This window comes from Myotis myotis, unplaced genomic scaffold (assembly GCF_014108235.1).
Source record: "Myotis myotis isolate mMyoMyo1 unplaced genomic scaffold, mMyoMyo1.p scaffold_m19_p_17, whole genome shotgun sequence".
In the NCBI taxonomy this organism is placed as follows: Eukaryota; Metazoa; Chordata; class Mammalia; order Chiroptera; family Vespertilionidae; genus Myotis; species Myotis myotis.
Window position 1 is genome coordinate 22,983,132 of NW_023416321.1, and position 26,601 is coordinate 23,009,732.

At 40.6% G+C, this 26,601-nt stretch overlaps 1 protein-coding gene and 1 pseudogene across 11 annotated transcripts in view; both read right to left on the minus strand.

Annotated features, from left to right (window-relative positions):
* The window catches only part of ACACA (acetyl-CoA carboxylase alpha), a 277,027-nt gene that overhangs the window by 118,340 nt on the left and 132,086 nt on the right, over positions 1-26,601 (minus strand). For 10 of the 11 annotated variants that reach the window (XR_004972815.1, XM_036340342.1, XM_036340341.1 and 7 more), the window contains 8 exons: positions 24,793-24,906; positions 23,485-23,598; positions 22,514-22,603; positions 20,796-20,914; positions 6,187-6,210; positions 3,354-3,497; positions 2,484-2,580; positions 1,212-1,319 (listed from right to left, as the gene is read on the minus strand). Coding sequence is in view for 10 of the 11 variants with exons in the window: in XM_036340342.1 (XP_036196235.1) it covers positions 1,212-1,319; positions 2,484-2,580; positions 3,354-3,497; positions 6,187-6,210; positions 20,796-20,914; positions 22,514-22,603; positions 23,485-23,598; positions 24,793-24,906 (810 nt within the window). In the remaining variant the exon portion in view is untranslated. The remainder of the gene's footprint in view (positions 1-1,211; positions 1,320-2,483; positions 2,581-3,353; positions 3,498-6,186; positions 6,211-20,795; positions 20,915-22,513; positions 22,604-23,484; positions 23,599-24,792; positions 24,907-26,601) is intronic. The other variant, XM_036340343.1, reaches the window with a different exon arrangement.
* LOC118672606 lies at positions 11,855-11,964 on the minus strand (annotated as a pseudogene).

Genomic DNA, 26,601 nt, shown 5'->3' on the forward strand with positions numbered 1-26,601 from the left:
AAAAGTATTATTATTGCTAGTGATTATATGCTGACCAATTAAAAGTTCAAGGGAGGAAAAATACATTTTAGTTAGAGCTATTCAGAGAAGTACTCATAGAAGAGGTGAAATTTGAAAAAGTCTTTAAAACAAGCAGGATTTGGAAAGAGAGAAAGAGAAACATTCCGGGTGAGGGGCAGTAGAAGAGACGAGACACAAAGACTTAGGTATTTTCACGGAACAGTGAAGGCTAGATTGTTAGCCTGCGTCAATAGGCTGATGTTAAATATCAAGTTAAGGAGGCATCCTAGAAGTAATAGAGAATCATTGCTGAGTGGGAGAATAATTTGGTAAGAGGGCATTTTGGCCATTTAATTTTGTGGTGGTGAACAGAATGGAAACTATCTGGAGGGGAAAAGTGGAGGAAGATAGGTAGATCGCAAGTAAACCTGTTGTAGTGTCTCAGTTGTGAGGTGAATAAGGTTTTAAACCAGAGAGATGGTAGAGGGAATTAAAAATCTGAAAAGAAAGAAAGGGAAGAAGGGAGGGAAAGAAACAGTACAAACAAAAAACAGACCTTGGTGACTGACCAGATACCAATAAACACATAGATTGTGGTAGAGGAGCAGCATCATGCAATGGCAAGGAAAAAGAGGAAGTCAATGATTTCTGAATGACTGGTTACTTGGGTTTTTTGTTTTTGTTTTGTTTGTGGGGAGGAGGGAGCAGATGAGGGGTCAGAAGAGGTGAAGGAAAATGATGAAAATTTAGGTTTAAACTACGAAGTTTGATGTCAGTACGAGATATGTAAGTCATACAAAATTGAAAGGAGAATGGAAGTATAACTGATACCTTTAAGGGAGGGAATAAGAGGACACAGAAGAATCCTGAGGGGATTGTGGACATAGACATGTGGAAGTAAGCCACCAAAGGAAAATAGTCAGCAGGGGGATTCAAAGTTCAAGACTGGAGCTCTGGGAAAGATTTAGGATCACACTTCCCTTCCTAAAACATTTTAAATAGTTGAGGTCTATATTTCTTGACATAAAACGATATTCATTATATACTATTAAGTCCCTTTGGAATTTTACCCCTATAGGCAGAGAACTATGTGAAGGACATAGTCATGAACAGTGAGAGGCCTTACAAGCAGCAACTGATAAAAAGATGGGTATGATACCCAGCCAGCAGGAAAGGAGCCGTCACAGGTTTCCACCCAGCTGAGGGCTTACGTTTTGCTGGGTAAACTCTCTGAACATCGCTGCCAGCCTGTCATCCTCAATATCACAGTCAGTCTTGATAGCCACATTCAGAATGTGAATAGGTTCATCCCTGGGGACCTGTAACTCAAGAACACAAGACAAAGACATTAGGAGACTGGCTAATACAGAGGCAGAGAAAAATTATAGTACTTGGTAGAATGACTGAAAAAGAGATATACCCCACAGGACATTTTGATTTGTCCACTAGCACTCATAAGCAAATTGAAACCACCACCCAACATCCACAATGGAGACTGAATGAAGTAAAACATCCAACTTTTAAAAGATAAGGCAGCAAAGGCATTAGCTAGAAGTGGCCCCACACCTTCACTTAACATGTCCTTGAAGATCAGTCTCAATTTTGTCACCAATAAAATGGGAATGAAACCAACTGCCACATCTCTTCACAGAAAGTGAAGAAAAATGAGTGAAAGAAGCCATCTGAACATATTCCCTCATAATATATTTCCTAACAATTTATCATACAGTAAAAGTGTCAAACCACAGAAAAACAACCTGGTAGGGAAAAACAACAACTTGTTTACTGAGAAACGAATAGAAAGGATTTAATAAAAGGACAAAGTTTTAAACAAAATGCGTAATATTCCTGCTATCTAAAGTCTACATTTCCTGAAGATTATAATAGTACCACTGTGCAAATATCCAAGCCATTACTACATAAGAATTGAAGTAACCAAAGCTGAAGTCTTTGAAACAACATTCAGAGACCCAGAAGCAGCTACAATGGATACAGCCGAGCCTATTCCACAGTATGGATTCCAGGATTAATATGTTTTAGGTCAGAATTTATATTCTACAAATTTCCAAAAATACTTGATGAAGTATATAAAATTAAATAATAAATAGTAGGGTAAAAAGATGAATTTCTGCCCTGGCCAGTTTTTCGCAGTGGTTAGAACATCAGCCCATGGACCAAAGGGTCACAGGTTCAATTCCTGGTCAAGGGCATGTTCCTTGGTTGCAGGCTGGATCCCTAATCCGGTCAGAGTGCAAACGGGAGGCAACCAATCGATGTGTTTCTCTCACATCAATGTTTTTCTCTTCCCTCCCTCCATTATCTCTAAAAAAGAAAAAAAATCAATGAAAAAAATATCCTCAGGTCCGAATTTTTAAAAAAGATGAATTCTTCCCTAGAACACTCCAAAGTCAGAAAGATAGTATATACACAGTACAAGTCATGGAGCTGAAGGAGCAAAGCAGTCTCCCAACGGGACAGTATACCTTGTCTTCATCGTATAGAGACGTGTGACCTGCCTCAGGGAATGTGGGGCTTTGGGGTGGGGAATCACAGAAGCAGCCCATCACTTCACCAAAGATCCTGAAAAACACCAGAGAAAAACACCCACCATGAAAATCCAAGTGGCAGAATATGAACGCTACCATTGCCAGCTCAGTCTAAAAGAATAATCTACCCTACCCTGTGCTCAACAGTCAACTGAACGCAATCACAAGTGGCTAGAGGTGATAAGCAAAATTTCACCAAGTGGCAGAAATTAGGGGGATGGATTGTTTCAACTTTAATAAAGCATATTTTTTTTCTTTTTAATAAAGAATGATCTAAAGCTTTTTGTTTTACTTTTTTCATATGTAAAGATATGAGCACTGCTGTCATCATCAGTCTTAAAGTAACAGAAAGAGCCTGGGACTGGAGCAGTGACAGACCAATGTAATTACCCCTCCCCCTAGGGTAATGCATCAGTATACATCAAGAGATAGATGCTGAATGCATTTAATCAAAAGATGTATCGTCTCTGGTGGGCTCACTCTAGTGTTGTGTTTAATTTCTCCTGACATTTCACTCATCACAGAGCAGACAGCTTCTTCTGCTAGCTCCTACGGAAAAGATGGTTTTTGTTTGTTTCTTTTTTTCTGACCAGGCTCATATAACAACTAGAGGCATGTAGAGTCTGAATAAGAGGTAGAAATGGAAGGACATATTCCTCTCTGAGGGCATATACAGCAAGGGCTACATCTCCTTAGCTGGCTCATGGCTCTTCTGGGGACCTTTATTCATTTGGCAGAAATCTGAGACCCCCAAAACACAGACGCCCATCACTCCTCTTGTACATACACAGCTCCACAATGTCTTACCTGACAAAATCTTCAAAAGTCCGAAAAGAGACCATTCCACCCATCCGCTGACACGGTGGAGTGAATGAATTGTCCAACAGCACGTCGCTGACATTAGCTACATGAGTCATGCCACAGTGGTTGAGGTTGGAGGAGAAGGACATTCTAAATGGTAATTCAACCAAGTGTGTTAGACAAGGAGGGTAGGAGCAAGGGCTGGGAGAGTAACAATAGAGAAAAGGAGCTAGGAGAAAACTCAGAAATAGGATCAGGTTGCAGAGCAGATTTGGTTTTTTACCCAGAATGGATAAGGCTGTCTTCCAATAGTCACATTAACCCTTTCATTATTTATTCCACCACCACCACCACCCCCTGCCCCCTGCCCCATGTATACAAACACACAAACTATATTTTTACCACTCCAAAATCTCTCCAAATAAAAATCTAAGGACTGTCAGGAATTTCATGGCAGTTTTAATACAATGACATCATGGCGTGTCCGATGAATAAACAGCACATAGGGGTTAAAAACCATTCTGCATCTTCCCCTTCCCTAAAACATTTCCTATTTTAAAAGAAAGTAAGCAAGCCAAGGAAGTTGTAACTAGGCAACACTTAAGGCATTTTTCTCTAGTAACTATAATAGATTAAGTATTCACAGATAGATATATGCATGTGCGACAACTCGAAGTCATTTGGAATGGTTTAGTAGATCATTATAAAAAACATTATTTACCATACAGAAACAAGTCACAGTCTATAAAAGGAACTTATGAAGTATTTACTTTTTTCTTTAATGGGCTGATAGACACAGCAGTCATAAGAATTATAGCTCCTCCCTTTTTGAAAGAGATATTTTCAACCCTAAATTGCAACATTTCTATTTTATAGTCAGACATTTCTATACCAAGGTAAGCATACCTTCACCAAAAGCCCTTAATAAATCCCAGCAGGATATGAAAGGGCAGAGCATGGGTCTCACAGTATGTGTAAGCATGACAAACAAGTGCTAAATGGAGATGCTCGAAGAGAACTGAACTGATTTGTTCAATCTAAAAACATAATGAAGCTGTATATTCCTTGATGCACCTCAGCAGTATGCACTGATAAATAATACTGTAAAGTGTTTCTGAATGCCCAGTCAATCAGGGCAGCCTGTTAGGAAGGACCAAGCTGAAGGATGCCTCTAGGACTTGCCTGACATGTTACGGCATACTGATCGGAAGCAAGTTCAGAGCAAGGCAATGGCACCTGACCTTCAGGGAGCTGCTCTAAAATCTCCGTAAGTGCACCACCTGCAGCACTGCAGGGGGAAGAGAGCCAGCAATGTGGACTTGAGATCTGGGTACATACTGTACTCTACTGCAAATTGTAATTATAAAAGGCAATGGAATTTTTTTATAGGATGGAAGTGCTGCTCACACAGACTATAGAGACTGACACTCCGGATTTTTATTCCCTTGGCAAATCATGACTATGAAGAAGGTACTTCATCTTTGACAGTACTGGGGAATAGAAAGGCAGAGTGAGAGAGGAAACCATTGATACCAGGAATGAAACAAACAAACAAATGAAACACAGCAAGCAAGTCTTACACATGGTGCTCACTAGAAACTGGGATTCAGAGTTGTATGAACTCCGAAATGCTATCATCCTCTTTTCTAGGATCACCAAATATATTCACTAAAGGAGCAAGTTTGTGAGGCATTGTATCTTTTCTACCTGCCTGGTAGTAGACAGGAAAGATAAAAGAGTTCCAGATAACACTTAAAGGGAACTCCCTCTAAATAAGCTATCAGGCTGTGCTTGTGGCAAACATAGGGTTAAATATCATTTTTATTCAGCTGAACCCCATGGGAAATATCCACTATTCATTTTCCCTTGGTACTATGTTCATGGGTCAGAACAGCTGAAGGCAAGCAGGAATGAACCAAGCCCACTCTCCAAGGGTAGGCAAGAGGACCAAACAAAAGCACTCCCTTTCCTCTCCCATCTAAATTGGATGCTAAAAGCTTTAACGAGTTTTGATTGCTTAATATTTAAAGGGAGAGGGACAAAATAAACATAAGCCTATAAATATTTCAATGTATAAGTGATCATGTACAAAGAGCTTGCCACCAACCTACTATTGCTTTAGCATTTTGTGGATTAAATTCCAATCAGAATTGCTTTCCTCTCAAACTTGCATTGTGTTGCCTTGCTTGGCTCAGAAGCAGGAGGAACTCAAAAGTACTAAAATATCACTGTGTTATATTGGCCTAGAAACCTCTTCCCAGGGCTATACACATCAAAACTTAAATATACTTTTCCAATGTGACTCTTATTATAGGTCTGAAATAAAACTTGACTTGCACATCATTATTATCATTTTAGTAAAAAAAAGCAAACAAATTTATAAAACATGAGATCAGCTATTTTTGAATTTGCATTCCTCTAAAACAAGAAGCAAATAAGAGAAACTCAAAATTGAAAAAATTAGGATAGTGGTAACCTTAAGGGGTTCTCCTATGAAAGCCCCAACTAGACATATAACTTAGAAAAAGAAAAAAAAGATGTTTATAGCAAAGATGAACATTGAGCAGACAACTCCCCTCTCATACAGTTGACGAGAGCTTTTCTATACTGAGGCTTTTCAAGTATTGCCTTTTGAATAACTGAAGAAAAGCTGAAGACATGTTTTCCAAATAGAAAGAATAACTTAGCACATCTAAAGGGGAGCTCAGGATGGACCCCCCGGCAGAAGATAACATATTAGCTTGTCCAGTATAGGGCTATTTTTCCCCTGATTTCACTATTCTAAGTTTACAAAAAGGGTGTTTTTAATTGTAAATGAAAAAAACTAAACATACAGTACCTGTTTAGCGTGGGGATGTTCCCTCTGTAATTAAACAATCACAGTTAGTTACTTATAGGTTAGTAAAAGCCATAATAAAAGAACTGTCAGAGCAGATACACACCAGTCGTGAGGAGCTCCAATTTGGCAGCTCTGGCATTCAGCAGACATAAGTGCTCATTACCCTTCCACCTCCAGGGTGCCTCCAAAGAGGTATGCCTCCTGACCTACCTCACCAAGCAGCCGTTGATGGAAACGTTCGAATATATTTACCATGGTTTTTTTTATAGCTCTATTACAAAAAAATAATGCAGAGTAGTGATAAAACACGGGCTCATGAAAATTAAGTTATATGATATGGTATATTAAGCTTCAATATGAAATAGAATTCTTGACAAGATTCTTAGAGAATCTTCTTTCTTGTTCCTACTTTACTAAAAATGTAATAAGGAGGTCCAGAGAAGTTGATTCTATAGCCCCTCCTACATTAATTGCTTTTGAAGACTATGTTATGAACCTACAAACTCTCCTCCAAAGAAAAGGAGCCAATGAGTTACCAAGCTGCCTTTCAAGTCTCTTCCACCATCATCTTCCTCCCATAGATCTGGGTGGGACAGTGGTGGTAGGTGGTGGGTGGTGTTAGGTGCTAGGTGTTGGTGATGGATGGTGGTGGTGGACAGTGGTGGGTGGTGGTGACAGAGGTTGGAAAGGAGGGTCCTTTGTAGTATAGGGGCTTTAAGGAAGTAAAAATCAAGTAGGATTATAATGATAAATAATTCTATGGCTAGCGGGATATAATATGTAAAAATTAACACTTTTTAAATAATCATTTATATATTTTGTTTAGAGTAATAATGACTTTTTAAAATTGTTGTAAGCTTAAAAACTCTAGGCCTCTCATAAATAAAACCTTACCTAAATTTGGCTAACCTTAGTTTTTCCCAATAAACAATGTGCCAAAATCATGAAAGAAAGACTAGGGTAATTATGGAAATTGCAAAGCAAGTCTCTCATTTTCTCTTTGGTCTTTGCTACCAAATCTTGTTTCTTAAAATGATGTCAGGCATTTCCTCAACATAAAGAGAAAAAACCCCACACCAACTAAAACCTCTTATTTCCAATGTTAAAAGGGCAAAGTTATACTTACCACCCACAATTTAGGAGGACTGTAAGGGGGTTGATTGGTTGATATCTTAACCTTCTAACATTCTTTTATCAGCATTTAATCATTGTTGGGGTTTTCTGGCACACAGAGGACTTAATGGACAGAACGTAGTGGGTGGTGCTGATGATATGTGGGAAGGAGGAGAGAGGGAGGAAAATGATGCACTTTCCATGGCATTGAAAGGAGCAGAACAGACTGAGCTGGCCACATAAATAAAAAGCTGTGACATATCACTGCACACAAACTGTATACCTCATGTGATTTGTGAGTAGCAATGCTCTCTGCATCAAACCTGTATCACAGAGTGAATTCCTACGATAGCAAAAGCAACCTCTGAGTGCAAAAACCTGCACCTTTGCTGTGTGGATTCTTTGAGCCTTTCACTCAGGGGAATGGGTTTCATTTTACAAGACACCCTTAGTTATAATGCACTGGGCCCTTAACAACAAACATGAAGTATGCATAGGTTCTAGAGCAGAGGGAGGTAAAACTAAGAAAACTAAATGTAGACACTAATGAGAACATAGAAAAGTCTTCCTTTTAAGATATAAAGGATTCTAAAGAAAGGAGTCACCTGTACAGTCCCTTCCCATGAACCTCACTCAGGTCAGAGAGAAGGACCCTACAACCAAAGCAATCTCAGGCTCCATCTATCCAGGTTTCTGGAATTTAGAAACCAGTATAATCTCTCTCAACTGTTAACCAGTTTCTTAAACTAGTAAAATGGTCTCACTGCTTCTGTAGCTGTACTTTAATCCCTTAGGGAATTTTCACAGGACGACGGCCAAGTTTTCAGCAGAAAAGGGCCTGATTGAAAATACCACCACCAACAAAAAGCCAGTCCTTCTCCATAGCAATTCTCACGCTCTCATAGGGAGCCCCCTGCTGCTTTGTTATAAAAATTGTGTACCATCTACACAGTATGGGGTATGAACAAAACTCCCAACATCTCCAGTTTTTAAAGGAATGGCATCAAATCAATCATGTAAGAGGTAAGTTTAGAGGCAGCTTTTCCTTTTTGGTCCAATAAGAATCTGTGCGGCTGGAGAGAAGGAAGGATAAATTCTCTATTACAAGGTAAATACTTAGCCATATCCATATGATCATTTACGTATTTTGTTACCCTATCAGGGGCTATTTGATCAATTTAAGAATATGACCAATATGGCATACTGTACAGTACTGTGATACACTAGGAAGCTAGATGCATCGTCTGCACAAAAACAATCAAGGAAGAGATTGTATGAGTCAACCCTTCCATTGGTGTAGCTAAAAATATAAAATAAAATCTACCACATTCACTGCATACCCATCATGCAAAAATAATCTAATTGCTCAATCTCTGATAGGCAATCAACTGCATTTTCAAATACATGGGATATAAATTCACTTCTCACAAGACATTTGCTGTTTAGGCTATTCACTTATGATGAATCTTCATTCACAATGTTTTGATAACTATTAGAATCATTTTCCTTCCAGTAGAACAGCTCCATTTTATAGATGTGACAACTGAGAAACCAAAGGGGATGCATTCCAAGGATACTGTTCAATAGGCTTGTAATAAACCAGAATCTAAACCGGGCAATTTCTCATCTCAGTTTCCGAGGCTAGCATTCCACATCAATATAGAATAAATTTAAAGAAGGACAAGAGAAATCCGTTGAATTCTGAGGTTCTTGGCATTAAGTCAACTCTGATTTTATTGATCTGTCTGACTAGAATGGCTGGAGAGCCTGCTTCAATATGAATGTAAAGTCAGAGTTGCTGCCTGCTAGCTGAACCCTCTTTATTTAAGGAACACTGACTTCTCTGGCAGTCACAAGTTCTCTGAGCCTTTTGCCATCCCTTCCAGCTGAATTTCATTTTGCTTGATTCTAGCTGGCCCTGCATAAATTTCTTATCATATAAAAATGCTCCTGATTCTTCTGCCTTCTAACATGAAGGTGGGGAGGAAGACCCTATATGAAAATGATGGGTATGCATGCAAACAAGCAGTGGTTACATCAAGCTGTGACTGAGAGCCATATAGGGCAAATCTTTTGAAATCAGGCAGCAAAGCAGAAGCAGAAGAGGTCGGCTGAATAACCTACTAGCAGTTGCTAACAGCAGTACCATAGGAGAAAGAGCAATTTGACTGGCTGTGACCAGTGGTGGTCTCCTTACGTGACTATATTTCTGCAGGAGAATCCAAATCAAGAGCTTTAAAACACATCTGAACCATGTATTTCAATTGGCATCTCCCCACCGCCCCCTCGAAGTTCAGATGCCCTGATTCCAATGTAGAGCTTTAGTTTACAATAAAATGATCATTGATTCATTCATTTGCAGCCTCTTTAAAGCCCTTCTTTGCTCTGCTGGAAGATTTTGCTCTTTCTGAAACAAGTATGCCAACAGAGCTGCAGCATATTACTGCTGCCTGCTGTATAATTAGCTACAAACCCACCGCACAAAACTATAGGGATTTACAGGTGCCCTGGATTCTGCTTTTCTTTCTCCCTGGAATCAGCTAGTCTTCCTTGACAAGAAGGGACCTTGGGCTTCTCTAATGATATATTGAGAGTTTTAAACTGAACTCTCCAATCTTACAAGTCTAGAGTGCCAAAATAACACAGCAGAGACCAGCAGCTGAGCCATGGATACAGGAAAGCACTTTGGTAAGCACTTAAACCTGCTGAGCATCTTCTCTTCTCCCAGATGCTTGCATCTTATCAGCACACTACCCTGAATGAAGCAAGCACTGTAGGATTTTATTTATTTATAGCTCATTCTGTCCTCCTAACGACAACCCAGTGCTCATGCTGCTTAAAAAAAAAAATGCTGTAAGTTGGGTGATTTTGGAGTGTCTCAATATGATCCAAAGAAGGACTTAATCTCTGGGTGTCAAAGATTATCAGAATTCTTGAAAATGGCAGCAGTCTGCAGATTAGTCACACGGAAGGCTTCTGATTCCTGAACTTCCTCACAACCGTCTTCATAAAAACAAGGTCCAGAGGCCACTCACTGACAGCTAAACACTGAAGGTGCCAAGCAGCCTACAAGTAAACTTAGTCATGGCTAAAACATGTGCTATCAGGTGAAAACACAGCCGAACTCTTCTGGATGTGAGACATGAAAAAAAGGAAAGTGCTTGAATTAAAACATTATAATAAAGAAGGCCAAATTCACAAGGAGCAAATAACAGAGAAGGTACAATACAACTTGACGTAACTAAAGCATGGATTTCCACCTAAGAAATAGGTGGAAATAAACACCAATAGGTCCTCCCTCATTACATATGTATAGAAACATACAAAATATACTTTTTTGGTATAGCAAAGTTGGAAATTTATTAAACAACAAATACAGACTCCCATGTAGGGAGGGGGAAGAGTCCCACAGAATGGACTCGCACATGGGGAGGGGGAAAGAGTCCCCACAAAATATACTTTCATCTCCTGCATCAATTTGATGCTTATTTGAATTACAGATAAAGTTTTTAAAAAATGAACTATGTTTGTTAATGTGTATTATTCATGAAAATCATTTGGAGTTATAAATTCTAAACTCCCAGACTGTCATAATATGTACAGCCATATGCATAACCACAGAGTTTATGGGATAATGTACTTTACATATGTATGTATAAATATAGCCACATTTTAGAAGATCAAATACATAGGCTGACTAAACAACTTATCTGTCTCCAGATTACTCACAGTAATTTAATATGCCCAAAGCTAAGTGAAATCCTGAATGTCAAATGATTCAATGAATTGTCCAAAGTAAAAACATTCAGGACGCTGATTTAGTGTAACAAGCTTCTCCATCACTAATCTAGTGAGTGATAAACTCGGGTTTCAGAATGGGGGAAAAAGACAAACACACACACCTCAGGTTCTAAACCAAGCCTAACTGGAGAAGAAGGAGAAAAAGAAATGCTTAATAATATAGTCTGAGCTCTGGGATTAATCCATGTAAAACACTAGTGGAACTCACCAAAGAGCTGGGCTGATGGAATCTTAGGGAAGAGAATCAAGTCCTGAAAGTCTGGGTAATAATAAAATGTTCTCTTAGTACAGAGCAGCAGCTGTCCAGACTATTCCTGAACCAAGAAAATGACTGAAGAAACTCATTCACTTCTCTAAAAACCATTTGCTAACTGGTTACAAGTCATTGTTAAAAAAAGAAAAAAGCAAAAAAATCCCCTCCCCTCAAAAAAATTCATATACAGTAAGACATAGCCTTTAAATGCTAAGAAGATAAAGAAAAACACACACATGCCACATGTGTATAGGTTTCCCATTGTGCTTAAGTCAGGAAAATCTCTACAGCTGCTGCTATTCAAGTGAAGGAAGTTTAAGAAGAAAAGGGTTATATTTATACCAGGAGCTTCCCTGAGTGAAGCTCTAATAACTGGATCCTCTAGTCTAATGAATAAGACATGGGAATATCAAATAAATTGCAACTATAGTTCCCAGAAAAAAACTTGGGAGTCTTGGGTAGAAAATCAAGAAGAAGATAACATACCTTGACTGAAGCCTATCTGGCAAGAAAGATGCAAAAAGTCATTGAGATTATCCATAGTTTTCAATTAGCAAAAATTGCTCTTTGGATAAACTTCATTGGCTATGATACTGCCACTGCACAAAGCTTGAGATTAGAAATAAACTGTTTAGTCATCTGCTCCTTTTTTTAAAAAAATATTGAGAGCGGTATTAGAAAAAAACACAGTCAAATTATACTGAAACACAAAGTAACTAAATGTCAAGAAAAAGTTTCAGTCAATCAAAATGAATAAGTGCGAGAGATCTATTGTGCAACATTGTACCTACAGTCAATATTGTGCACTTAAAATTTTGTTATGAGAGAATATCTCATGTTGAATTCTTTCCACAGTAAAATAAAATAAAAAATTTCAAAGTTTTTAAAACATTTCAAACAATACAATGCCCTATAATGAATTTACACAAAAAAAGGATCAAACATGTTGGCTACCCAATAACTGCATAAGTGTGCTAAAAAAAAAAAGTGGGGGGGGGGGGGAGGGCATGTCTTCTCCCTTCCTAGAGGCTGCTCTGTTTATTTGCAATGGAAATCACTTGTGTTTTGCCTACTTCCTTTAAAATAAAAACGTGTTCTAATGGGACAGGGGTCTTCAACCCAAACAGTATCAAAGACATTTTCCTGAAAAAAATACTCTGCTGTTGTCAGTTTGCAGACAGAAAGCCATGTTTCATCCCAACCCATGAGGGCTAAATCACTAGTCAAAAACAAACTGCAGGAACGGAATTTGACCAGGTGACCTTAAACACAACAGGAGACTGCAGTTTTGTGTTGATAATACACCTCAGAAAGATATTCACTTCTAAGGACTTGCTGTACACATTTAGTCTAATTCAACTAAACGAATGACTAGGAAGTGAAGACAAAGTGCCAATGAAGAAAATGCAAAAATTGGTTAAAGAATGTATCTATCCTTCCCCAAGAATTTTTGGTTTGTCAAGCCCAATTGGGAAAAATATATACTTCTGTTTTGCATTGATAAGTAAAATATGAATATTCATATGCCTAGTCTCTATTCTCATTGAATATTTTTTAAAACATGCAATAAATGTCATAGAAGAATATCTATAATATCAGATGTGGATAATTCCTGTAACTACTAAGAACAAGCAACATAAAAATAAGAGGTTGTGCCAGTCGATGTCTTTCTCTCACCTCTCTCTTTCTGACCCCCTTCTCCCTCCCAGTAAAAGCAAATTTTTAACTCCATGTTAAGCATGTACTAATCTGAAGTAAACATGAACTCTTTCATCCCCATGACTTGAGCATTTAAAAAAACATATTCTATACCCATGTTGACAGTAGCATTATTCACAACAGCCAAAAGATGGAAGCAACCCAAGTGTCCATTAACTAATGAACGGATAAACAACATGAGGTCTACACACACAATGGAATATTATTCAGATTTAAAAAGGAAGGCAATCCTATCACATGCTTCAATGAGGAACCTTGAGGGCATTATGCTAAGCTACACAGGATAGGACAGACACTATATTCAATTTATATGAAGTACCTGGAGCAATTTCATAGTGACAGTATCTAGAATGGTGGTGGGCAGGGGCTGAAGGGCGAGGGATGGGGAGTTGCTGTTTCATGGGCACAAATTTCAGTCCTGCAAATGAAAAAGTTCTGGAGCTGGGTGATGGTCACACATTTACATTTAATTTAATTTTTACATTAAAATATGATTGAAATGGTAAAATTTATATGTATATTTTACCACAATTAAAAAATGTGTATAGCCAGTCAGAGAAAGACAAATACTATACGATCTCACTACTATGTGGAGTCTAAGGAAGAAATAAACCGATGAACAAAATGGAAAAAAAAAGTTGTGGGGGTTTTGTAATTCCTCCAAGAAGTACTGTTATTAACATAAAACGAAAACTTAGTATGATAGTCCTAATTAATTTCTGGATAAGTGTTGAGCTGTCCATGTGGCTAGAAAACTTGAAATATGGGTAGCCTGTATCAAAAAATGCAAAATGCTGTAAGTATAAAGTATACATAAATATCAGACTTAGTATGAAGAATGAAAGATATCTCTTTAATAATTTTTTATTACATATTGAAATAGTATTTTGAATATAATGGGTTAAGTAAAATGTTGTTAAAAGTAATTTTATCTGTTTCTTAGTACCCTTTTAAATGTAGCCAATAGAAAATTTAAAATTACATATGTGGTTTGCATTATATAGTAACCACTCCTTATCTGCAGTTTCATTTTCTGTGGTTTCAGTTGCCCATGGTCAACCAAGGTCTGAAAATAATAAATGAAAAATTTCAGAAATAAACAATACCTAAGTTTTGAATTGTGTGGCATTCTGAGTACCTTCATCTCATCATCACAAGAAGGGTGAGTAGAGCACAGTTAATATATTTTGAGAGAAAGACTATATTCACATAACTTTTATTACAGTATCTATATAAAAGCCAAGCAACCAGAATGACCAGTCACTGTGACATGCACTGTGGCTGGCCAATCGGCCCGATTGGGGACAGGGCCAGCCAGCCACCCTCCCGTGGCCCCTCCTGCTGCTGGCTGGCCCGGCCCCAATCGGCCCCCATCAGCCCCAATTGGGGTGGGCTGGCCGGACCCCACCCGTGCACAAATTCATGCACCCAGCCTCTAGTGTTACTATAACTGTTATATTTTATTATTAGTTACTAGAGGCCCGGTGCACAAAAATTTGTGCACTCGGGGGGAAGGGGGGGCCCTCAGCCTGGCCTGTGCCCTCTCGCAGTCTGGGACCCCTCGGGAAATAACGACCTGCTGGCTTAGGCCTGCTCCCGGGTGGCAGAGGGCAGGCCCAATCCCTAGGTGCAGCCCCTGGTCGGGCTCAGAGCAGGGCCGTTTGGGGAGTTGGGGCACCGCCCCCTGTCAGGCACAGAGCAGGACAGATCAGGAGGTTGCGATGCCACCCTCAGTCACGCTCAGGGTAGGGCCGATTGGGGGGTTGGGGCACCGCCCCCTGTTACACTCAAGGCAGGGTCAATGGGGAGGTTGCGGCGCCACCTCCTGTCACTCACAGAACAGGGCCCATCAGGGGGGTTGGGGCTCTGTACCCTGTCAAGCACAGAGCAGGGCCAATCAGGGGGTTGGGGTGCTAACCCCCTGTCACGCACAGAGCAGGGCCCATCAGGGGGTTGGGGCGCCGCCCTCTATCACCCACAGAGCAGGGCCAATCAGGGGTTTGGGGCGCCGCCACTCTCACACTCAGGGCAGGGCCAATGGGGAGGTTATGGCTCTACCCTGTCACACACAGAGCAGGGCCCATGGGGGGGGGGGGGAGGGGGGGGTTGGGGCGCCGCACCCTGTCACACACAGAGCAGGGCCGATCAGGGGGTTGGGGCGCCGCACCCTGTCACACACAGAGCCGCAGGGCGATCAGGGGGTTGGGGAGCTCCCCCCTATCAGGCACAGAGCAGGGCTGATCAGGGGGTTGGGGCACCTTCCCCTGTCACAAACAGAGCAGGGTGGATAGGGAGGTTGTGGCCCCGCCCCCTGTCACACACAGAGCCGCAGGACGATCAGGGGGTTTGGGCGCTGCCCCCTGTCATGCTGATCCCGGTGCCGGGAGGCCTCGAGGCTCCGCTTATCCCGGTGCTGGGAGGCATATTACCCTTTTACTATATAGGGTAGAGGCCTGGTGCACGGGTGCATGCTGGCTGGTTTGCCTTGAAGGGTGTCCTGGATCAGGGTGGGGGTCCCCACTGGGGTGCCTGGCCTGTCTGGCTGAGCGGATGATGGCTGTTTGCAGCTGGTCACACATCCTTCAGGGTGGGGGTCCCCACTGGGGTGCCTGGCCAGCCTGGGTGAGGGGCTGAGGGCTGTTTTCAGGCTGGCGGGTGATGGAAGCTCCCAACCGCTCCTTTTTTTCTTTTTTCTTTTGTTATTCTGGGCCAGCTTTAGCTTTGAGGCTTGGCTCCAGCTCTTAGGCCTCCGCTGCTGAAAGTGGTTTCTGGCCTTTGTTTACAATGTTGTGATCCTGCTGGCTGAAGCCCAGCGGCGGACTAAAGCAGGTTTCTGGGGTTTTGTTTAGCTTCTATATTTGTTACATAGTTGCTTAGAGTTGCAGGTCAGAGGCCTGCAGTGGCAGGCGGGGAACGCTGGAGTCCTCCGTCACTGAAGCAAGCAAGCCTCATGTTAGTGTCAAGCTGCCTGGCTACCGGCCGCCATCTTGGTTGGCTGTTAATTTGCATATTGCCCTGATTAGCCAATGGGAAGGGTAGCGGTTGTACGCCAATTACCATGTTTCTCTTTTATTAGATAGGATTGTTAATCTCTTCTGTGCCTAAATGAGGAATTAAACTTTATCATAAGTATGTATAGGGAAAAAAAGTATATATACAATAGGGTTTCATACTTTCCGTGGTTTTAGGCATCCACGGGGGGTCTTGGAATGTATCCTCCATAGATGAGGCAATTACTGTATTTCTGTTGGACAGTACTGGTCTAACAGTAGTGATTCTCAATTTGTTTTTCATCATAATTATCAAAACTTTTCCAAAAAGTGGTACCCCTGGACTCTGTTTCAAAATGAATCAGAACTGTGGGAATCAGGATCCCAATATATATTTATAACACTTCCTAGATAATTCTGAGAATCTTTAACTTAGAGGTTAGTGGACATAGTCATATCCTTGAGCCTTATAGGACTGGAGTGGAATGGACACTGGTAAATAGTCTCCAGTAACTTATTTCTGTAGAATAAGAAACAACATGTTTATATCTGCTTGCTTAAAATAGAACAGAATAGAAAAGAATAACAGTACTAGAGTTATAAAAAAAAGTTGAAACTTGGCTCAAAACTAAGAGACACTACAATTCTTTTGTAAGGTAAGCAGGCCCATTATATAATAAAGAATTTGACTGGCCTTTATCCCTGGTTCCTGAAAGAGAGGCTAAATCCTGGGAATTTCTCAAGTAATAGAACTGTCTTTATTATTCAAGAACCCCTTGGATCACACCTGAATTTATGCTGAGAGATAAAATAATTCAGGACAGGGGCTGCTCACTAGAACGTCCAACCATGTGATCAGAGGTGTGCCCGCTGGACCTCTGTAAAAGGGAGAGGGACTGTAGGTTGAGTTTAATCATGTGGCCTATGATTCAATCAATCATGCTATTGTAATGAAACCCTGATAAAAATTCTGGACACTGAAACTCAGTGGAACTTCTTGGTTGGTGAACACATTAATGTGATGGGAGGATAACATGCACAGGGAAAGAAAACAGAGCAGCTCTTTGTCCAGGACCCACCCAGATCTTACTCAACATGTCTCTTCATTTGGCTGATCTTGACCTGTATCCTTTATAATAAAACTAGAGGCCCGATGCACAAAATTCGTGCAAGAGGAGGCCTTCCTGCCCTAGCTGGTTTGGCTCAGTGGATAGAGCGTTGGCCTGCGGATTGAAGGGTCCCAGGTTCGATTCAGGCCAAGGGCACATGCCTGGGTTGCAGGCTCAATCCCCAGTGGGGGACCTGCTGGAGGCAGCCAATCAATGATTCTCATCATTGATGTTTCTCTCTCTCTCCCCCCTTCTCCCTTTCTCTCTGAAATCAATAAAGAAATATATTTTTTAAAAAAGAGTAGGCCTTCCTTTCTCTGGCTGCTGGCACTGGCCTCCCTCCGGCACCCAGGAGTCAGGCTTCCCTCCTAGAGGGAGGCCCTGCAGGTTGGTTGCAGCCACAGTAGCTTTCCTCGGCCCTCACAGCCCTGGCTTCATCCAGAGGTCGTCCGGAAGGACATCTGGTGTAATTAGCATATTATGCTTTTATTATTATTACTAGAGGCCCGGTGCACAAAAATTTGTGCACTCGGAGGGGTCCCTCAGCCTGGCCTCTGCCCATTTGCAGTCCAGGACCCCTTGGAGGATGTCCACCTGTCGACTTAGGCCCACTCCCTGGAGGATCAGGCCTAAGCTTGCAGTCAGACATCCTTCTGGCAGCCAGGGAGCCCTCGGGGGATGTCCGACTAAAGGCTTAGGCCCCCAAGGGAGCTGTGATGAGGAAGCTGGGGTCAGAGAAGAGCCACGCTGTCCCGCCCTGCCGCTCTGGGTCAGGTTGCACACGGGACACCCGGGCAGGCCGGCAGATCGCTGCTGCCCCACTCAGCCGCCCCGGGTCGGGTCGCACACGGGACGCCCGCCACCCTGGGTTACAGATAACAGGCCTGGGTGGCGGAAGGGCAGACAGAATGGCGCTGTCCCGCCCCACCGCCCCAGGTGGCAAACAGCAGGTCCGGGTGGCGGCAGGGCAGGCGGGATGGCGCTGACCCGCCCTGCCTGCAGTATGCAAATTAGCCACCATCTTTGTTGGTGGCTAATTTGCATATCGTGCTGATTAGCCGATGGGAGGAATAGCGAAGGTACAGTCAATTACTATGTTTGTCTATTATTAGCTAGGATAGAAGATAGTGACCATAAGCATAATGCTTTCTTGAATTCTATCAAATAAGTTGTTATAGTGAATTGTTGAACCTGAGCGGATCATAGGAGCTCCCCAATTTGTAGCCAGTTGGTCAAAAAATGCAGTGGCCCCATCTGAAGTAAAAGCAGTTTTGTGGAAAACTAAGCCCTTAACTTGGGGCATCTGCTTTAACCAGAGGTGGTCAGTGTCACAACTGAATTGCCACTTGGTGTCAGAATAACGTCACAATTCCAAACTGTAACAAAAACATTTGTAAGAAAATACAGAATCTTCTAAAACAAAATCCAAGTTGTAATAACTGCACAAATTATGCCCCAAATGGAATATAGCATTGTGATTTAATCAGATAATACATTTTATATTACTAAACTAATAGGGACTTTAAATCTAAAAAAGTATTAATGTAATTTTTACATTTTTCTGGTTGTCAGGAGATTGTTTTATCTTTCCTCCTTTATTTCCTTATCTTTATTTACCTTTAAATCTATACCAGTCATATTGATGATAATAATCTAGCAGTGTGTAATTTTGTATTTATACAACCAAGGAAGACTTCTGAGAGACCACACACAGAATCACAGTCTGTCCAAGTCTGCTCTTTATCCATGGGGGGGGGGGGGGGGGGTGTATACCTGAAATGTTGGGAGGGACAAGTATACAAGTTTTGAAACCATATCAGAAATAATCAAGATTCACACCCTCAAGACAGAAAGGTGAATAAGATTTCTTAACAGTTAAGAAGCATTTCTCTCACTTTCCAGTCGACTATCCCTCACCAAACTGGACACACATCCGCAAATAAAAAAGTAGGACAGGGAGAGCAATTCAGAAAGACAAGGGGAGCGATGAGGAAAGAAGGAAATCACAAGCAGCTCTGCAGCCTGACTACAAATCACTGCCCAAAGGGAAGAGGTGTAGAAAGCAGGAAGAAAAGGAGAAAGTCCTGAGAATTGCAAAGAGCATTAAGTACAGCTTGTAGTTCTCCACAATTATTCAAGGAATGCAGGAAAAGAAAGACGACTGAGAGCTGAGCCCATGTGTGCCATGAGTACTTCACCGCTCGCTGAAGGACAACCATTTGTTTCTAGAAAATGAGATTCTCAAACCCATGGAGGCAAAAATGTACCTAGAGGTGCTTGCAAAATCAAGGACATATACTTTTCTCTGCCAGCCATAAGGTATTTTTGAGGTAGAAAAGTAAAAGGATCTTCTGAGACAAAGAAGAGAAGTACTTTTTCTGAAGATGCCTCTCTGCTCATCTGCTGACCTCTGCTGGATCGACAGTGGCATCCAGTGGCCAAAAGTCTCAGTACAGACTCCTTTGTCTCTAGGAAGGGTTTCTACTACTTGGGGTGAAGTGGCAATTCAGAACAAAGCTATTTCTGGTGTGTATAACTAAGGATCCCCAAAGACACAGCACTTTGTAATATAAAGTGAAGAACCAAAGGCTATAAAGAAGAAATGGAGGGGAGCAGCTTAAGATTGCTGTGGTTTATTTATATTTCCTGTGGTATTACTAAAAAGAATGAAAATACAAAAAGGGATGAACATATGTGTGGGTGGAATTCCTAGGTTTTCTGTGCTTCAGAATAGTTTAAAAATAAATGAGCATACAAGATAAAGTGTTTTCACTTTAAAACCAAAGCAATACTGAAACAAATTTCCATATGTACATTTAATTTTTTTAAGGGCTTAGGAAGGGGATATCATGGAATTAGCATGATTTGTTAAGTAATTTACTTGAATTTCAGCTTGCTTCTGGAGTGTGATTTTTAAAAACTGATTGCATATGTCAATTGCTATGAATTCAGGTGTCTGTTTTTAGGGAGATCATGAAATTGGCTTAGGTATCACCTTAAATCATAGCAAACTATTGAAAGGAAAAGCATTCCACCCAAGATATTTTCATGTTCCAAGTGTTCCCTTAAACTGCTAAAAAAGTGATTTTCTGGCAAAGTTCCAGCAAGTTAACTGCTAGGAAATTCTTTCCTTAGTGACACAATATAAGCAAAAATGAATGAAGTTATCCTAAACTTTTATCTTAATTAGACTATACATTATCTCTCCAAGTCAAAGGTGAGAAAAAAAAAAAAAGTGGGCAGAAGAGGCTCTCATCTACTGGTTTAAATTTGTTCATTTTCTGCTCTGTATTTCTAGCTTTTAAAAATACGGAATTGCCCTAACCGGTTTGGCTCAGTGCATAGAGCGTCAGCCTGCGGACTCAAGGGTCCCAGGTTCGATTCCGGTCAAGGGCATGTACCTTGGCTGCGGGCACATCCCCAGTGGGAGGAGTGCAGGAGGCAGCTGATCGATGTTTCTCTCTCATCGATATTTCTAACTCTCTATCCCTCTCCCTTCCTCTCTACAAAAAATCAATAAAATATATATTTTTTTAAAATATGGAATTGTCATACACATTACTCCCCTTAACTCTCCTGATGGAGTGCTGGCTGGCTCAGGTGCACATAACAGCTCAAACTCACCTGTTTGGATGAGATGTGGGCAACATGAACTGGAATTCCACCACGCAGGTGTTATCCTTAAGCTGGCGGTGTTGTACGCTGTTAAGTTCATAGGCAATATAAGCCCTTCGAACATACACCTGGTTAAAAAGTAAGCCTCAGTAAATACACTTTAAAATCAGAAGGTAAGAGATGGTTAGCCCAGAAAAAAGACAGTCTTGAAAGAGGTATCTGAGACAGAAGGTGGTCTATGGTGACAGAATTCTCAAGGCTCCATATAAAAATACCCTGCCTTAACTAATAAAGCTGGAATCTTAAAACTACACCCATGATTATAAATAGAAACAAAACTATCCTGACTCTACTGGATACCTCTAGGTGTGCCGTAAACCTTTCACATTAACCTAAAGTCAGGAGAAGGTTTGCTCTTCAGCAAACCAGAGCATATACAACCACAACTATTACTTCATTATGCATAATCATTTCAACAGAAGATAAACACAAGCATGAGAAAAATGAGAGTTGCTGATTCTGGGCCACATGAGGAGTGAAGATAGAAAAACTTGTAGTATAGTTCAACCTTTTTACTATCCTGTACATTATTATTTTGTTCAGTTTTCATTTAAAAATCATTTTTAGATTATTTATATTGCCCAAACACTAGGCAAAAGCATAAGGCATAATTTGATATATAACATCTCAAACACACTACTTGACTCAAGTGTTAAGAGAAATAGCAATAGGCTTCATCTCAGCCAAAAACCATCAGTCCAACCTTGGGCACTTCAGACCATTTGCCATGCACAGGAAATGCTACATAGAATTCTATCAGCATGTGAAATATATAAGGAGGCTTCTCATTAAATGGCATGGAAGTACTATAAAACACTTAGATATTTTTAAGATTTGGTATTTACTGAGTAGGATACATTACATGCTACCCACAGAATACAATAGAGAACTCAAAAGAGCTCGCAACAGACTGGTAGTGATGTCACATTACATAAGATCATCTAAAACACCCCTTTTCCTCATCTTCAAAAAACATCCACTTGGCAATTTTACAGCAGTATTTAGGGCCTGCAATTTTTGTTTAATGAGGTAGTGAGCTGTAGGAGAAACAGAAAAGTCTGTGAGTCAGATTCAAATGCAAACTAACTCTTCTACTTATTATCTCTGTGAATTTAGACAAGTCACTTAACCTCCCAGAGTCTCACTTTCTTTTTCATGAAATAATTGTAGGACTAAGTGAGAAAAATAAAGCACCTAAAATACAGTTCATTAAATGTTATTACTTTTTTTTCTCATGATGAAATACTTCATAAGAGCTGCTTGATAATTCAAGATATAACTAAAATCCATTTTATTTGGCCTAAATCACAAAATGGTACATGTTCTGATCGACCATATACATTTTTTCACTTATTGTGTTATAGGGAATCCTAATTCATTATGACATGAGAGAATCAAATATATCTAAGAAGTAGAAACTATAAAAAATGCTGGCAGCTATTTTCCTGTGACTAGGGCCTAGCCCTAGAAGCTGGTGGTTAGATCAGCTAAAACACTAGGGTCAAGGAAGACCATAGTTCAGCATTAGTTTCAGGGGAAACAAAGACTCTACTCTTAAGAACTAACCATAGGCCAAAGAAAAAGAACTGATACGATAGCCAAATAGAAGACTTCAACCAGAAACCAAGAAAAAGGTTATGTCATGTTATGTTACTAAGAAAACTTACCTCCAGAGCTGCCATCCGCACCACCTGGTTGCTGTGGTAGAAGAAGTTTGGTAGGACATCAAAAATAGATGTTTCAGATAAGATGAGTTTCTGGAAGGTACAAAGACAAACTTAAACCATTACAACCAAAAAAGAACAATTTCAGTGGACATATTTAGCATTGAAGCATTTTAGTGAAACTTAAGATTTTTGTCTATGAATGTCATGTGATCACAGCTTCCTCAAACTACAAAATGGGGAAATAATAGTATCTATGCTCACAGGCTGTTGTGAGCATTCAAAGAGTTAATAATTCTTAGAATGCATCAATAATGCATTAATTATATGCTAATATAAGTGTTTATGACTATTATTACCCTTTCTGACATATATCTGTACTCAATTTCTTAACTATTGTATCAATACTCTACTATGGTAAACCATAGATTTGAACTCCATCTGAAGTCCTCTATTTCAACTATGAACCAAATAAACAAAAACATCCTTCTTCCCTCTCTAGGTTCCCCAGAAGGAAATCTAACAAAAAGCCTAAAGATTCCCTTGGCTAGATATAACAATATTACCCTTATGTACAGATAGACAAATGAAAAGTCATTCCTGAAAAAAATGTTGTTTAAAAAATAACAGTCAAGATCCTTGCAACTAGTAAAATTAGCCAGTACTTTTTTATAAAATTGGCTCTATATAAAGCTTAACAGTAAGCATGAAAATAAAATGAAAGCACAAGAGGTAGTAGACTTCAATAGGACACTTCTATCAAGGCAAGTCTATTTGATTTTTAAGCTAAGCCACAATTCTAACAGTATTTTTAATGAAAAAAAATTCATAAGTATAAATCATTTTAGAAAGTCAAGGTATAAAACTTCATTGCATGAAAAATCAAAATTGATTGATTGATTACTCAATTAAACTATGCTTGGAGTAAAGGGAACAAAAGTGCAGAGAGGTGTAGTAAAGGGCTATAAGTATACCTGCAGGTTCTCAATGCAAAACTGATGTCCGTACATGTCAATAGCTGATAGGAAGATAGACTCTACTTGGTTATGGCGAAGCTCATATGATGGCAAATGGGAGGCAATAAGAACCTAGAGTGAGAGCAAAATAAGAGGCATAAATTCCTGAGGGAGTGATTATTCTAGGCTCCTATTAGGCAGCTCTGATACAAAAGCAATAAATATAAATCTCTAAGTGCAGGCATCAAAGATAAAACAGAGACCAAGTGAAACAACTTCTAGGTCCTGTAACATAAAGCCAATGCCACCAAATACTGCATCTCAGTTGACTCCCACCATGATTTGCGTTGTGGGCAATTTCCCATGGGGGGAAGGGGGAAGAGAGAGAAAACAGCTTCAATCAAGTTCCATCAGTGCATGTGATTTACCATTGCAAAGCCGCTAGTCCTCGGGACTGCTTGACTAGCTGTTAATTGGGAATCAGGTCTGGCAGGGAGCAGCTGTGGGGAAGGTGGATGCAGCAGAGCTAGCCTTTTGCAACTCTGAAGTAGAAAGACAGACTAGGAAAAACTGCTCTGACAGCCCCAGGTACTCAGTATCAAGGAAAAGGCATCGGGATGTAACACCAATGCATGTGAGGGGCAGAGAGAGTGAAAGCTGTGTTACAAACAAACAGGGACATGGTAGGACCTGAATACTCTCAGCAGGTCACTGAGAGGTTCAATGACTTTGAGTAGTTCAGTGACATGGATACAATTGTAGAGAAAGCAGAAGGTCACTGAGCAGCTTCAAATGCTGCTTCCCTGTCAGTGACCATGCACTGAAACACAAAGGGAGCAGACAACTCTTGGCTTCCCTGCTGAAACCTTTTGGAATGGAAATGAAGACTACAGGGTGAAACTAACTGGACTTCTCTGGGGTTGTTCTGATTGCTAGCACCTAAGATTCATTTCATTATCTTTCTGCTTTCTACACTTGGTTTCTTTTTCTATACACTTAAAAGTTCTCACCTGCTTCCAAGCTCCCTTTGAGAAGTAAGAAATGTTGAGTCTATTGCCTTCCTCCACATGACCCTGATTTACCATCACAGGGCTAAGCAGGAAGGATAGGAAACGATAACAGGATTTTATATGGGGAAAGGGCTCCTATTTTAATGATACTCACCATTAATCTCCTTTCTCTTTAAAAAACATGTATCACATGAAAACATTTGTCCTGAGGGCAATGGACATAGACATCTGCATTTTGTAAGTTGATGAAGTAAAAGCTCATTGCCCAATCTATGAAAACTATTCCTCCCTCACGATAACCAACAAGTATCCTTACCTGGCGTGCTCGGAGTGCCACTTTAGCATTGGTGGTCTTACTGAGTTGAGTTAGCTCTGTGAGGATATTCAGCAGCTCATCAGTGAGCGTAGGGTCCCGGCCACACAACTGATCCTAATTGTTTATGTGGAAAAGAACATACAAATCCACATGAGAAGACATTGAGGTGGCCAATACTTTGAAATGGGGAAAAGGGAATAAAAACAAAGTCAATATAGCTGGATTAATAAAAAAAAAAAATGCAAACTTTCCAGTATTCTTTTGTTTTTAGTCTCAAGCAATGTGGTAAAGAAGATCCCAAAAGATGTTGCTGCTAGGGGAAGAAGCCTAAATCCTTTAGTCATTCAGATTTAAAATTCCAAATGTATTTCTTTATAAACAAACACTATACTTTTAAAATGCAGAAGAAATCATCAGAGATTATTAAAAAGGGTCAAGGGATTCTGCGTTAAGAAATAACAAATGATGTGTTAAGAGGTTTTAAATAATATAGTGACTAAGGCTTCCTGTTCCCTCTTTAGGGGGAAAAAGCAAAATGTAAAGCAAAAGGAACCACTCTTGGTGATTTTCATTCCACAAACCAAATGTTCAGCATCCCAGGAGGGTGCCAAACAGAAACACAAGAACAAAATATTCATTTATAAACACACACTAAATAAAAACACCATCTCATATTCTGACAATTTTGTACTCAAAAATCATTTATCCTCTTGCTATACAAGAATCATTCCACAGACCAGAGAAACCAAGATGGCAGCATAGGTAAACACCTGAAATTGCTGCCTCACACAACCACTTCAAAAATACAACTAAAAGACAAAACGGACATCATCCAGAACCACAGGAAGGCTGGCTGAGTAGAAATTCTACAACTAGAAGGAAAGAGAAAAGTACACTGAGACTCAAAAGAGGTGCGGAAGTGAAGTGCAGAGGTGCGGAGCCGCACGCAGAAAGGGCTGGCAACTGAGGACTCGGTTGTCTTTTTCAATCGGGAGGAAGACACAAGCTCCTGACTGCTCTGAACTCCAGTTCCGGGCGAGTCTTTGGGGACCCAGACTCATATGGAGAGAAACTGGACTGTCTGGCAGTGGGTGGAATTCGAGGGCGGCTTTCTCTCAGAGGTGCTTGCAGGGATTACTGCAGGACACTGAGACCCGGGACCTCTTAGGGCAGGACTGAGGATCAACCATAGCTGTTTGCTCCGCCCTTGCTGGGGTCCAACCCCAACAGGTCCAGGGGTCCCCAAAGGTGTGGATGGAGTCGGCGAAGAAGGAATGACACAGAGACAGCGTTCAGTTGATCAGCAGCCTAGCCAGAATCTCTAGCCAGGATCTCCAGCCAAGTTCTGGTCTGGATCTCCAGCGAAGTTCTGCTTAGGATCTCCAGCAAGGTTCTGTGTCCATGTTCTCTTGCTAGGTTCTCCAGGTTCTCCAGCCAGGTTCTGTAGCCATGTTCCCTCGCTAGGTTCTTCAGCCAGGTTCTGTCCAGGTTCTCCAGCCAGGTTCAGTCACCAGGTTCTAGTCAGGTTCTCTTGCCAATTTCTGTAGTCAGGTTCAGTCCAGGATCTTTTGCCATGTTCTCTCCAGCGAAGTTCTTCTGTCTGTAGGTTCTGTGTAGGTTCTATCTTCTAAGTTCTGTGTTCTAAGTTCTGTGTTCTAAGTTCTGTGTTCTAAGTTCTGGGTCTTGCTGTCTTGTTGCATCTGTATTTATACCAGTTGATTCAATCCTATCAATCTCTATTACAAAGGTTAGGGCGTTTCTTATCTTCATTCCAGGGAGTAAAGATTATGTAGCTTAAGCACGATTGTT